Source organism: Podarcis bocagei, assembly GCF_964188305.1.
Source record: "Podarcis bocagei genome assembly, chromosome: 17".
NCBI classification, from domain to species: domain Eukaryota; kingdom Metazoa; phylum Chordata; class Lepidosauria; order Squamata; family Lacertidae; genus Podarcis; species Podarcis bocagei.
In genome coordinates, this window is record NC_138143.1 from 35,870,902 (window position 1) to 35,885,787 (window position 14,886).

General features: G+C 45.1%; 1 protein-coding gene and 1 long non-coding RNA gene across 3 annotated transcripts in view; one reads left to right on the top strand and one right to left on the bottom strand.

Annotated features, from left to right (window-relative positions):
* Nucleotides 1-14,886, bottom strand: part of LOC308577089 — a 135,589-nt gene that overhangs the window by 21,327 nt on the left and 99,376 nt on the right. The gene's annotated exons all lie outside the window — the stretch shown is intronic.
* Nucleotides 3,849-14,886, top strand: part of NCBP1 (nuclear cap binding protein subunit 1) — a 28,570-nt gene continuing 17,532 nt past the window's right edge. Inside the window, exons 1-6 of one of the 2 annotated variants that reach the window (XM_081176364.1) lie at nucleotides 3,849-4,012; nucleotides 10,510-10,598; nucleotides 10,713-10,813; nucleotides 11,971-12,127; nucleotides 12,929-13,036; nucleotides 14,354-14,475. In XM_081176364.1, the coding sequence (XP_081032490.1) occupies nucleotides 3,979-4,012; nucleotides 10,510-10,598; nucleotides 10,713-10,813; nucleotides 11,971-12,127; nucleotides 12,929-13,036; nucleotides 14,354-14,475 (611 nt within the window). In that variant the 5' untranslated portion in view covers nucleotides 3,849-3,978. Of the gene's footprint in view, nucleotides 4,013-10,509; nucleotides 10,599-10,712; nucleotides 10,843-11,970; nucleotides 12,128-12,928; nucleotides 13,037-14,353; nucleotides 14,476-14,886 lie in introns of those variants that run through there. The other variant, XM_081176365.1, reaches the window with a different exon arrangement.

Sequence of the window (14,886 nt, forward strand, 5' to 3'; positions counted from 1 at the left end):
TGCTCTGGTCCAGGGGGTCACGAAGAGTCGGACACGACTAAACGACTAAACAACAACAACAAGCCTGCAATGGCAAGAGGAGACAAAAGCTGGGTGGGGGTGGCGCTCTCTCTGCAAGGGGAAAAGGCTAGCAGCCTGTAAGGACATCCTAACAGGCAAATCTCTGGAACCCGAAACCAGTATTTCCAAAATTTCTGATAGCAGAAGCAGCCTTTCCTTTAAAACAACAACAAAACTGAATGAAAATTGGAGGCAGTGCCACCCTTCACTCTTCCACCGAAAGAGGTTTATGTGCCAGGGGAGCCCACTCTCTGTGCTTGTCAGTTAGTTAGAGCGTGGTGCTGATAATGCCAAGGTTGCAGGTTCGATCCCTCTATGGGATAGACAGTGCCAAATTTTTATTTATTTATTTAATTTTATTTACACCCCACCCTCCCTCCCCGGCCAAGACCGGGTGCAGGGCAGCTAACATCAGGTATAAAAACAATTGATTAAAATACAACTTCAAAACAAGATTAAAATACTACTTAAAATGCAGTCTCATTTCAGTGGAAGCCCAGATCAAAAACTGTTTTTTTTTGGGGGGGGGGGGACATCAAATCTTCACCAAGGCCAACTATCCAGACTGGTCCTACGTGGGCCAGAAAAGCCCAAACAAGCTTATATAGCTTAGGGCCGCACTCTCTTGGGGGCCCCAATTTAAATTTAAAGGGGGGAAAAAACCTGGATGTACATTTCCAAAATATAAGATTAAAAAAAAACCAAAATAAAACCTACATACAGCAAAAGTGTTTTGTTTTGTATTGTGTAGGCTCCTATGATGTAAGTAATGGGCCCCACCTGCTCCCTAAAATATCACTGGTCAGTGTCGTAGCGTGGGGGGTGCAGGGGGGGCCAGCCGCACCGGGCGCAACATCTGGGGGTTAGGGTTAGGGGGCACAAATCCACGGGTTAGGGGGCGCAAATTACTTGCCTTGCCCCGGGTGCTGACAACCCACGCTACGCCACTGTCACTGGTTTGCTCATTTCTATATCAATTACCTTGATAAAATACATATTTTGTTTTGTGCAAATGGCTTTAGATACTTATTAGGTCCATAAATGACCATATAGCATATATTCAGTGCAAAAAACAGCGAAAATTTATTGTTGACAAAGGACAGCTGGGCATATAAAGGACCCATTACCTTCAGTAGCTTAGGGCCTCATCAAACCTAAATCCGGCCATGAGCTGCATATTCCTGCATTGCAGAGGACTGGAGTAGATGATCCTTGGGTTCCTTCCAACTCTACAATTCTATGCTTCTGCATGAATTACTGTTCCTGGGGGTGTCTGCTTGGAAGGAGAGAAGCCCAGAGCAGAGGCTAAACTCATGTAGATGCAGCTGCCAGCCTCTTGGGAGTGGGTAATTCTGGCCAGTCTCCACTCAATCCCAGACAAACAGAGACACAACAGGATTGTCCATTAGATAGGAACACTCTGCACTCTGCAGGTCTCACTTGCTAAAATGATGCAGACATTTTGCACTGCGCAGAAACTCAGTAAAACTTTCAATTAAGAGCAGAGTAGCGTGAAGCCGGTCAGAGAAATGCAGTTTGCTCATTATCGGGCAAACTCCACCTCAAAAGAATATTTTCCCAGTTTCCTATGAGATGGATTTTGCCTGATAATAGATTTGGCCAGTTTTACTGAGTATTTCCATATTGATATCGTTAAGCAGAACCTGCAGCAAAAGGTTAGAGAAACAAACCACGTACTTCAAATAACAAATTATGATTCCAATGTGTAATAAATGGTTTATTTTGTAATTTTATGGATTAATAGAAAATGAAAGAAAGTGTATTTCAAATGATTTTTTTAAAACCAATCGTGGAGTTTTCATTGTTAATTTTAATTTTGAGTTTATCAATTGACATATATCTGCTTTAAATTTTGTATAGATGAATGCATGCTCTTATGTACAAGCAATCATTTTCCCACAGATGAAAGAACCCTGATGGATTTTTTCCCCAGGTGTCGTCTTCTGTGTATTTTAAGCTACGTTTCTCAACACCTGAATACTAAATTTTGTTGTGCTTGTCTCTTTAAGAATAAATATATATTTATTTTAAAATTGTTTTGATTTTAACATCTTTAATTAACAAATATATTTGAAATAGTTCACCAAACCCAAGAAAGGTGACAAGTGGAAATATAGCCTTTTTTTTTTTTAAATACAATCTCAACATTCTATAATTTGTTTTACACACACACACACACACACACACACACACAGTGTCCTTTTTTTAGACGATACTCAATGGTACGCAGTACTGGCACCTCTTCGTTGTTGTTAAAAGTGTGACACTTACTGTAACAACTTCATGGTGAATACCAGCACCTATTTTTCTAGAAAAATAGCATTGTGTGTGTGTGTGTGTAACATGGCGTCAAATCAAGAGAAAAAATACACAAAGAGCAGACACAATATTATAGCGCGATCTTAACCATGTCTACTTTTTAATAATCTGAATGTGCGTAAGAAAATTCTGAAACTCACACTTGAGTAATACCAGTATCAGACCCAAACAAAATGTCCACAGTATAGTGAGCAAGCTTCATTGGGCTGGGTATTACACAAAGTAAGGAAAAATTAAACAAGTGAAAAGCAGGCACTGCTACCTCATAAAGGATATTTTTTGGGAGATGTGTGTATGTGATTTGTAGTGGCACAAATATGGGGACATTCAAGTCTACTCTTATTTGCATAGTCATACCCCGGACCTGGATCCTTGACCACAGCACACTGGGATTTTTAAAATTTTTGAACAGTAATGTGTCATTTCCTATAAAGTTCAATGTGATGCTCCCAGGTGAGAGATAGCTTAGTTGGTAAAGCATGAGACTCTTCATCTCAGGGTTGTGGGTTTGAGGTCCATGTTGGGCGAAAGATTTCTGTATTGCAGCGGGTTGGACTAGATGACCCTTGGGGTCCCTTCCAACTCTATGATTCCATGATAAGAGTGCAGCCTTGGTCTGAGTTGAAGACCAAACCTGGAGACAGCTGCTGCTGAATTTAGAGCCTGTTTCCACCTTGCAGGTATGTTCTGATTTTGCAGCCTGCACTGAAATGTTTGCCTTCTTTAAAAATCAAATAGCAGCAAAACGCCACCCGCTGTATCACGGGGTGAAGGATTATTTATAAATAATAGTTTTAAAATGAAACATGATTCCAAGAAAAAGAATACTTAAAATTGCAATATGAATTAAAATATGAAACCTGATTGCACATGAAAATAATAATTAAAATTGCAATATGAATTAAGAAATGAAATTCCAAAGAAAGATAATAATTAAAATTGCGGTACGAATTTAAAAAACGAAACACGATTCCCAAGAAAAATAATAATTAAAATTGTAATATGAATTAAAAAATCAAACATGATTCCCAAGAAAAATTAAATTGCAATATGAATTAAAAAATTGAACGATTCGAAAGAAAAATAATTAAAATTGCAATATGAATTAAAAAATGAAACAGGACTCCAAATAAAAATAATGATTATAACTGCAATATGAATGAAAACATGGAACATGAGTCCAAAGAAGGCTGACATAAAAAAACAACAACCGGTTCTGCGCGCTTCGTTCGTTCCCGAGGAAGGCCGACACTTTGCAGACCTTCCCTTACTCCTGGCTGCCCCGGAAGAGCTCCTGCTCGCTTCCTGTCCCGCCCCCTTCACCTCAGAGCTGAGCTGGTTCGCCCACAGTCTGCGGCTACCGGAAGAAGCCTGCGAGCGGCTTCCGGAAGGGAGGGAGGCGAGGAGGACGGAGCTCTCCGCGCGCGGTTTCCGGGCGGGCGTTGTGAGGCGGCGGCGGCGGCGGCGGCGGCGGCGGCCGAGGCCTCCGGCGAGAGAGCGGCGGTTGCGAGTTCGCGGGACGCCCTCGGCAGAGCCTTCCCCGCGCCTGGACGCCGCTGGCGAGGCGGGAGCCGGGCCATGTCGCGCAGGCGGCACAGCGACGAGAACGATGGTGAGAAGGCGGGAGAGTCCGGGGGTGGCGGCTTCTTCCCTCCGCCTGGCCCCACAGGGGACCCGCCGGGAGAGAGAGGCCCCCCTCCTTGGGGCACGTGCTTCGGGGAACAACGGCAGCCTCGGCGCGCGCCTTCCCGCACGCCAACTTTTCAATTTTTTAAACAACACCGTGCGCATAAAATATATTTATTTTATTAAATTGAACTTGCACAGGAAGGCGCCACAGACCGAGTTCTGTCAGTACTCAATGCCAAGCCCAGTTGTGTCTGCTCTGGCTGGCAGCACTTGGCCAGCCTAGTTGTGTCTGCTCTGGCTGGCAGCACTTGGCCAGCCCAGTTGTGTCTGCTCTGGCTGGCAGCACTTGGCCAGCCTAGTTGTGTCTGCTCTGGCTGGCAGCACTTGGCCAGCCTAGTTGTGTCTGCTCTGGCTGGCAGCACTTGGCCAGCCCAGTTGTGTCTGCTCTGGCTGGCAGCACTTGGCCAGCACAGTTGTGTCTGCTCTGGCTAGCAGCACTTGGCCAGCACAATTGTGTCTGCTCTGGCTGGCAGCACTTGGCCAGCACAATTGTGTCTGCTCTGGCTGGCAGCACTTGGCCAGCCAACTTTGTCAGCCCAGTTATGTCTGCTCTGGCTGGCAGCACTTGGCCAGCCCAGTTGTGTCTGCTCTGGCTGGCAGCACTTGGCCAGCCCAGTTGTGTCTGCTCTGGCTAGCAGCACTTGGCCAGCACAATTGTGTCTGGTCTGGCTGGCAGCACTTGGCCAGCCAACTTTGTCAGCCCAGTTATGTCTGCTCTGGCTGGCAGCACTTGGCCAGGTGCTGGGGGAAAGGGCTTCTTTCGATGCCCACCTGAGAGAGAGAGAGGGCCTGTGAACTACGGGCGCCAATGGCACAGGACCTCCTGCAAGAAGGAGTGGGGGGTTTAAGGGGTGCGGAGATCTGGGTTTCCCCAAACTTGGGTGTCGCACTGTTTTTGGACCACAATTCCCAGCATCCCTGACCGCTGGTCCTGCTAGCTAGGGATGGCGGGAGTTGTAGTCTAAAAACAGCACGAGACACAAGTTTGGGAAACCCTGGTGTAGATTAATTTTATTTAGGGGAGACTGTGACCGAGCCCCCCCCCCAAAGGTATGAGTATGTGTTGTTAACCCTAAAGATACCTTGGTTGCAACATAGAATCATGTGCAGAGAAACGACTAGGGTCTCCAATCCAACCCCCTGAAATATTTTGCCCAGCCTGGGTCTCGAAACCCAGGACCCTGAGATTAAGAGTCTTGTGCTCTATCAAATGAACAATTCCAACCAAAGAATGTAAGACTAATGTATATATTTGACGAAAAGGGATTCGGAGGACAGGGAAGAAATGCGGTAGATGTGTGGTTTGTTTAATGGGTGGAAATGCTATTTAGGTTATTGCTGGGAGTGTTGTGGCTGCCCAGTACCAGCCCTGGGCCAAGACCCCTTTGTCCCAGGTCATGTGCATTTTCACCGTTTGCTGATTGTAGAATAAAGTGACCATTTTCAAATATGAATAAACTATCTTCACAGACGATTTCCATGCCATCTGTTGCTGACTCAAACAAAGTACTTTTTTATGCAGAGAGTGCACAATTTAGTTGCAGCCAAGTAAAGAGTAATCAAGTTGTATTATCAAGAAAAGAAAACTAACTGTAATTACCATTTGTGTTTCATTGGTGTCCTAGCACCATGTCACATATTGTGTAGTAGCAGCTCCCTCCTCTTCTGTGTCGTGGGAACATAGATATCATAGAAGGGGCCATTGTTAAGTAATAAGATAATCCATTAGCAGTTCAATAAGCTTTGGCTTGTCCTCATTCAGTGTGAGCAGGAAGGAGTGGTAAAAGGAATGGCGTGAAGTTTTGTATGAGTATAGGATTTGGTGGTGGGGCTTCCATAGAAGGAAGAAATGGAGTTTAGTGTTGAGCTTTGAAAGGAGTGTCTGATTTTCTTGTCTTACTCTTAATTTTGAGAGCTGAAAGCAGAAGGCATTTGGCAAAATAACTGAGGTGTTCAAAACACCTTTGCAATCTGTCAGACTTGTCAGGCATTCTTTAGTTCATGGATAGGCAAACTAAGGCCCGGGGGCCAGATCCAGCACACTTGCCTTCTATATCTGGCCCACAGATGGTCTGGGAATCAGCGTGTTTTTATATGAGTAGAATGTGTCCTTTTACAGTGGTGCCCCGCAAGACGAATGCCTCGCAAGACGGAAAACTCGCTGAACAAAAGAGTTTTCCGTTTTGGAGGTGCTTCGCAAAACGAATTTCCTATGGGCTTGCTTCGTAAGACGACAATGTCCTGCGAGTTCCTGCTGGTTTTTTCCCCTTTCCCCCTTTTTCTAAGCCGCTAAGCCGCTTATCAGCTGATCCGATCAGCAGATAAGCCGCTAATATCGCTAATCTGCTAATCCTTCAATGGGCTTGCTTCGCAAGACAAAAAAACCGCTAGACGAAGAGAATCACAGAACGGATTCTTTTCGTCTTGCGATACACCACTGTATTTAAAATGCATCTCTGGGTTATTTGTGGGGCCTGCCTGGTGTTTTTACATGAGTAGAATATGTTTTTTTATTTAAAATGCATCCCAGTGTTATTTGTGGGGCATAGGAATTCGTTCATTTTTAATTTTTTTCAAAATATAGTCCGGCCCCCGACAAGGTCTGAGGGACGGTGGACTGGCCCATGGCTGAAAAAGGTTGCTAACCCCTGGTCTAGAACAAATGATTTCAACCTGGTCTGTGGAGACAGCCTATCGTCATTTCCCGCACAAAAATATTAGGGCAAACTTTCACATTATTATTTTTCCCTATAAGTGCAAAGCTGCTTGCAGTGTTGGGCCCAGTTAGTTTGCACGGATGCAGTAGTTGTATGGAACAGGCCTCCCTCAGGGCCAGTTCAAGCTGAACTTCACCCTAGAAGGTGCTCCAGAGACCTTTCCTATGCTCAGGGGCTCCGTGATATATAGGTCAATACGGAAGGATTTATGGAGGGTAACTGGGTGGGAAACTGCTCTAGAGGCTTTCATCCAAATGTAGGGTTATTCTGGTGTTGCTCAGTGTTTCTTCCTTTAGATTCAGAATTTGTAAGCAAAATAAGAATATTATGTTTCTCTGTCTGTTGGATAGCTTTTCTTCCCTTAACTAATCTTCTTGTTAAAAGATGCTGATAAGCTTTGTTCATGGAACAGTTTCTTGCTGTTCTTTGGCATCACCCATTAAGATTGTTGCTATTTACAGATCAGCCATCACTTTAAGAGTCACTTAAACCTAGACTGCAATCCAAACCTTGCTTGCCTGGGAGTAAGCCCCATTGAATTAATTAGGACATGGTTAGGATTGTGTTGTAATTTAGACCGGTGCCACCTATTAAGTCATTTGAATACTACTATGCAAGTACATAGTACTTCTCGAAGCTACGAACATGAGTTTGACCAAACTGCGGGAGGCAGTGGAAGACAGGAGTGCTTGGTCCAGGGGGTCACGAAGAGTCGGACACGACTAAATGACTAAACAACAACAATGAGGTGGTAGTCTAAAACTATGTTGACAGCTAACATTTTCACTTCCGATTGGTGATGGAAAATGATTGGTTCATATACATGCATTTCAGTTTTGCATGCCTTGTTTAGCTCCTTGACCTTTGGAAATAAAAGGTTGATTGCTTACTCTCCTTTCCTTCAAGTCTTTAAAATGAGCCCTGCTATATTCTCAATAGGGGGTGGGTTTTTTTGGTCTTGCTTTCCTCCTGGCAGGGTCAGAGGCAGCATGGCCCACTCACATCAGCTTAGCTACAACTGCTATTTTGGCTGCTCCTCTCCCAGAACTTTTCCACGTAGGCATTAAACATTTTACATCTGCAAAGAGTTTTTGTCTGAATTGGCTTGTTCTGTTTGATCTCCCTCCTTTTGTATTGTGTCTGTTAAGTTGCAAGCCTGTGGGCAGAGTGTCGGATGCTTTTCATCTTAGGACAGCAACTAGAAAATTCCAGGTGCTCTATAAATAATGGCTTGGATCCTGCATTTCTTTCTGCCAGCAGGAACATCATGTGGGTGGATTTCCACTCATAGGACACTCAGAACAGTGGGGAGGGATGAAAGCGACTTTTCAGTGGCATTGTGGAGGAGGCATTAATCACCTCCTTGGCCCAGCCAGCTGTCCCCTCTTTGGTAGTTTTATCAGCCAAGGGTCCAGAGTTCAAGTAGTTGCCTTGACCGATCCAAGTACCTTGTCCATGCCCTCAAGCCGTACTGACTGAAACTCATCCAACACAACAGGACCAGACAGTGCTGTGGACCAGAGTTTGAAATTTGCCAGGCATGTTTTTGCTACTGGTGTGGGTCCAACTGCGACTACGTGGAGATTGTTGGGTGCCGGGTTGGTGGCTGACATCTCCATTGAGCCAGCGGACTCACATGCAGTTCTCTATCATCACATCAAGGAAAGTAAGTGCAGGGCTAGGTACAGATATATTTGACTGTGTTGCAGCCTGTCCACAGGCCACCCAAATGAATCTCACAGGCCACAGTTTAAAAACGTCTGCTTGGTCCATAGTTGATTCCATTTCCACTGTGTGTGTTTCTCCTTGCATACTGGGACAAGTGAATTGTAAGAGCAAGCTGCAGTCAAGCAGTGTAGCTGAGATCATAGAATTGTAGCACCGGAAAAGACCCCATCTGGTCCAACCCCCTGGCGATTAGACATTCTGTTGTGGCGATAGTAACTTAGGTTTAAGGTGCAGTTTGGTGCCAACTTCCATATCTGAGTTTCTAACACTGCTCTGGATACTCCTTGAGTGGATTCAGTATTCCAGTGGATGCAAGCAATTTTATTATTATTATTATTATTATTATTATTATTATTATTATTATTATTCTCAAAATGCTTAGCAAACAAGTCACAGTGAGATACCATCGGTTCTGCCACTTCCTTCAGGCCAGACTGCAAGAGGCCCTGCACGGCCTGCAAAAGCTTTGTAATGAAGGCAGCAAAGTATGCCGCCTTTGCTCCCTTCACTGCTCAAGGTTTGATTGCATTTGACCAGAGTTTTCCCCCGCTCACGTTCTAGCTGTCTCCCAGCTTGTTTCCTCCCTAAGCGCTGGAGTATACCAGGGGAGCCAAGCAGGCTCCACAAAACAGGAGAGAGCGCTCGGGCGAGTGTGTCAATGACTCAAGCCATCCAGATTTACCACAAGTCATGCAGGGCTTCAAGAGGAGCACCAGTCATACCAGCTGGCAAATCCCCCAGGGCCATCTGGAATCCAGTTGGACCCATCAGTCTCATAGGTCCATCCATTCTTACAGGTCTCCCACCTGTAAAGACACTGAGAGCCTAAATCTCAACAGGAAGTGATCTGGTCATGACAAAGGACTTGTGTCAATATCCCCCACTCTCGGATCACCCTTTCCCTTCTCATTTGAGAAAACAAAGTCCAGAGTGTGACCTACCAAATGTGTTGAGCCAAAGGCATACTGGGACAGCTTCATGATTGTCATGGCAGCCATGAAATCCTGAGCCACCCCAGAGGTAACTGTTTTGGCATGGATGACCCCCAACAGCAGCAGTCTGGGAGTCCTCAACACTGCCTCCGAGACCAACTCTGTCAGCTCAGGCAGGAGGACTGTTGGGCAGCAAGGCAACCAGTAAACCAGAATTGGCCAACATCAGGGACAGGCACTCTGGGCCCTCACTCAACTGGACAGAGAGTCTGAACAGAGAGTTGGAATATCTGGACTATCACAACTCCCCCTCCCTGACCCTCAAGTCTGCCCTGATGGTGTCCTGATACCCAGGTGGGCACAGCTGGGTAAGACCAACTCCACCCTGTTCACTTAGGTCTCAGTGATGCAAACGAAATCGGCCTCCTCATCCACAGTCAGATCATGGATGAGAGAGGCCTTCTTCAAAGCCAGTCTGGCATTCAGCAGCAACAGGCACAGACTTGACAGCTGGATGATAGGACAATCACAATTCCCCAGGTTGGAGGGAGTGTGGCTGCCTGTCTGTTTGCTCCTTACCAGGCCTAGCCCACCCCCATACCATACCTCCCCACTGCTCTCCCCAGTTCCACTCTTCCCAGCCACAATTTATGTCCTTTAATTTAAAAAACCACCACAAAACCCCCAAATTTAAAAACACATTAAAAACCAGTTAAAACAGGATTTGAAACAATTAGAGCAAGGCTATCCCCAGAGAAAATGATGTTATGGCCCTTGCCTTTCCCTAAGGTCGCTCCCCTTTGGGGGGTGCCACCTCTATTGGCCCAGGTCTTGATATAGCCCCCCCCCCGGTAGATTGAGCAGACTTCTCTCTGCTGACCAAAGGTGCAAAAAGACCGGCTTTCTCAAGAGATGGAGGAAGGCCAGATGAACAGCTCACCACCTCACTGATGGTCTCTGGCTGTTGCTACCTTTGAGAGTGAAGCATCAGCCTGGAAGATATTGTGGGCTGAGTTCTCCTCTGCTTTATCTCATTGATACAGGAGGGCAACCACACAAGAGGAGGAGAACGTCTGAGCCATCTGAAATTGAAGAGCGGCTGGAATCCTTAATATGCAGAGTAGGAGAAAAGGTATGAGGGGCTGCAGCTTTATACTGTTTTGCATGTGTGGTTTTAAAAGCTTTTAAATTGTGTATTGCAGTGCAAATACCTTTACACAGAGTTCTTCTTCTTCTAATCTCTCAGAGTACTTCTTCTTTGGAGAGTAACTTGGAAGGCCTGGCTGGGGTCTTGGAGGCAGATTTACCAAACTACAAAAGCAAGATACTAAGAATCCTTTGTACAGTGTATGTATGCAAAAGATTTATGGATCCAGGTGATAATGTATTACCTACACTAAATGCTTTTAAACATTCATAAGGTTACGTTGTATATTTGTGTATGTTTGTCATTAATTTTCTGTCCTAGATGTTTTCTGTCTTAGATGTTGAAACTGAGAGGAAATCTCAGGGAGGAAATGAACAAACTGAGTAAAACGAGTAGTCTGTTTACCTTAGGCAGAAAGTTTTTGAGCTGATAATCATTGCCTAGCCTTTCTGAGTAAATGTGCGTACGATTCATGGTCAGAAATGGGAAAAAGGGCCTCAGGTTTTTATTAAAAGTGCACCACTTGCCAAATATTTTGAGGTGGTTGTTAGCAATGGGTGGCAATGATGAGGTGAGCAGTAGTGTGTTGGTATGTCTTTTTTTCACTGTATTGCCTTGTGTGTATGTGTGTGTGTGCTTTCTGGAGTGCTATTGCTGATCATTTAGCCACATACACCGCAATGCAAATGCCACAGTTGGTCTGTTGACTGCAGCAATCAACTGAGGCATGTTTTGTAGTTCCAGATTGCTGGGAGATATTTCAAGGTGCTCCAGGAAAGTATAAGAACTTTGCCTCAGTTCTGCCTCCTGCTCTTTCTCCTGTTTCTTCTGTTCTTTTCAAGGAGAGACACTGCTACTCTACAGTGGAGCTGAACTAAAGGCCGGACTCAACTGCCCTGTTTTGCTAGCGGAAGACGGCACGAGGACTCCTGATATTGCAAAGGAGCTTCCTCCCCCAAATCTGCTCTGGAGGGTCAGGAGGACCCCCCCCCCAAAATAATATGCAGGGAGAGGAGTGGGGAGATCATTCCATTGGGCAAGCAGAAATACTTGCGCTGTGGTATGATCACCTTAGTGCTATGTTGAATTTCACCCTAAGAGGAAAAAACACAGCAGATCATGTTGCATGATTTATATGTATTTTATTCTAGTTTTCCAAGGAGAGTTTCAAAAATAAGGCAAATTCAAGCAGAGCCTTTTCTCACTTTGTTCTAGGATATAGATTCTTGAGTTCAAAAAATATCTGTATCCCACCCAACGGTTTGAATTTGCCATGTTGAAGAATGATAATACAATGTTTGCAATCTGAATTAATGCCTGGTGTTTGTGTCTCCTCCTTAATGGGAAAAAAAATCAGGGCACGTTTGTTACCCATAAAGCTGACGGTTTACACTACTCTAGTCGGCCTCCTGAACGCAAGGAACTACAATTTTGGCGGAGAGTTTGTAGAAGCCATGATACGTCAACTCAAAGAGTGTTTCAAAGTCAACATGTATAATGAAGCTGTGGTTTTAGTAAGTTTCTTTTGCATCTTACAGCCTTTATTTAGCTTCCTTTCCAGTGAATCTGAAGGGCTTACCTTTCATCTTGCAGGGTGCAGTTGTGGAAAACTCAATCTCGTTTTCTCCCCAATGCACCCATCCAAACCCACACTTGCCCACCTATTTGTAGCTTTACTACAGTGCTAGTGGCATGGCATGTTGTGTGATTTTAGTGCTTATTCAGAGAGCATCCTCGTGACACTGACGGCACACAAAGGATTAAGATCCAGCAGGTAGATTTTTTTCTTATTCACTGCGTCTTTTTAATACAGTCATACCTTGGTTGTTGAACGGAATCTGTTCCAAAAGTCTGTTCGACTTCCGAAAACGTTCAACAACCAAGGCGCGGCTTCTGATTGGCTGCAGGAGCTTCCTGCAGCCAATCGGAAGCCACGTCAGACATTCAGCTTCCAAAGAACGTTCACAAACCAGAACACTCACTTCTGGGTTGGCAGCGTTCAGGAGCCAAAACGTTCGACTCACAAGGCGTTCGGGACTCACAAGGCACAACTGTAATTTACAACTCACAGGTGAAGCTTTTTCGTTTTCTGTCTTGCTGCTGACTTTTTAAGGGATTCCAGCCGATGATAAGGTTGGGCCTCGGTCTCGTGTGCTTCCTCTCCTGCTCCCTCACCAAGGGCAGAAGGTAGTGCAGTCACAGTGGGACTCTGACTTTTGGAGAGCCTTCTTTTCTCTATCGGCTGAGGGAGGATCCCAAAGCAGATTCCATTCTCACCACAAGTAAACTCCCAGCTCCCCCTTCTCTTTCTCTAGGTCCGTTTTCTGTCTGATCTTGTGAATTGTCATGTAATAGCTGCCCCATCAATGGTGGCCATGTTTGAAAATTTCGTTGCTGTGACTCAGGAAGAGGATGTACCTCAGGTAAGCAAGGACATTCTTTTGTTCCATTGATGATTTTGCTTTTAAGATACCCGCCTTCGGAAGAAGAAAAAGCAGGCTTCCTCAACCTCGGCCCTCCTGATGTTTTTGGCCTACAACTCCCATGATCCCTAGCTAGCAGGACCAGTGGTCAGGGATGCTGGGAACTGTAGTCTCAAAAACACCTGGAGGGCCGAGGCTGAGGAAGCCTGAGAAAAAGAATGCTGCAACACAGTCAGAAACTTTCCATCAGGATTTTTGAAGGATCTATAATTCTAACCTGCTAGAGCCAACCCTAATTCAGGGTTGGGTTTTGAAGCTCCTTGAATAAAACAGACACTGAAATGTCAAATTGTCAGGGATAGGAATTTACCCTTTAGGAAGCCTGGACACAAACACGTGATCAGAGAACCCATCACTTATCACCAGAACATCCTGCTAGTGCCTCTACCAGAAACTCTGTTTATTCATATTAAAGTTTGCCTTAGGAGACCAAATAACACCAGGGTGCTGGATTTGGGTTGGGGGGCCACCAGTTGCTTACTTCTAGGCTAGATCATCTTCCGCACACCCGCTGACATCGCTACAACATTATGGTATGTGCTCTGTCACTGAGCTATATGGCCTTTCTGTTCTCTGGCTTGATCATCTTCTGCGTATTTTCTGCAGCTGTTTTCATATTGGTATAGTTTTAGAATCAGTGTTTAAAATATCTAGATCTGTTCTGCCAACTGCCGGCAAGATTGGGCATTTTCCAGGTCACGGGTGATCTAGGGAAAGTGAGGGTACATCCTAAATAAAATTGGAGGAAAGATGTGGTCAATTAAAGCAGAACTTAAATAAATGCTTATGCAACCAGTATGATGCATGAACATCTTTTGAGAATTTGCCCTCTTTGTTTAGTAGTCTAGTTACAGATATTTAGACAGCTGTTTATGGAAATTGGCCTGTTATGTTTTAGAGAGCCAGCGTGGTGTAGTGGTTAACAGCGGTGGACTCGTAATCTGGTGAATTGGGTTCACTTCCCAGCTTTTCCACATGCAGCTGCTGGGTGACCTTGGGCTAGTCACACTTCTCTGAAGTCTCTCAGCCTCACTCACCTCACAGAGTGTTTGTTGTGGGGGAGGAAGGGAAGGGAGATTGTTAGCCGCTTTGAGGCTCCTTAAGGGGAGTGAAAGGCGGGATATCAAGTCCAAACTCCTCCTCCTCCTCCTTCTTGATAATGATGATTTGTGCTTGAAGTATTATATCAGAATACAAGCCCCTTACCCTTGTTCCTTTTATGCGCCTGAACATTGTCATCACTTCTGTTTGCCACAGGTACGCTGTGACTGGTATGTGTATGCTTTTCTCTCATCCTTACCTTGGGTGGGGAAGGAGTTGTATGAGAAGAAGGATGCTGAGATGGACCGCATCTTGTCCCAGGTTGAAAACTACCTGAAGTAAGAGAACAGTAACCAATCTGCTTTGCCTTATTAGATAGCAGAGTAGAAAAAAGTATTTGTTTTGTCATAGTCTCTGTCCCTGCCCTCCTCTCCCCGTGCCCCCAAGAGGGGGGGGGGACACAGGACACATTACCGTGCAAAGTACTACAACTGTCATCACTGCTTATGTACAACCAGTCTGGCACAGAAGATTACCAGACTGCACCAAGATTCAGACTTAAAACAGTAACAAGCAACCCAGATGGTTACGAACTGGGTTCAGTACCATGCCACCACGTCCTCAAAGACAAATCCACAGACGTGTTGTAGGCCACCTGAACGAAGCTCACGGACCACAGTTTGGGAACCCAGGCCCTAGAACTTTATTAGATTTTGTTTTTTGAATTGTGCTGAAGTCATCATGGTTAT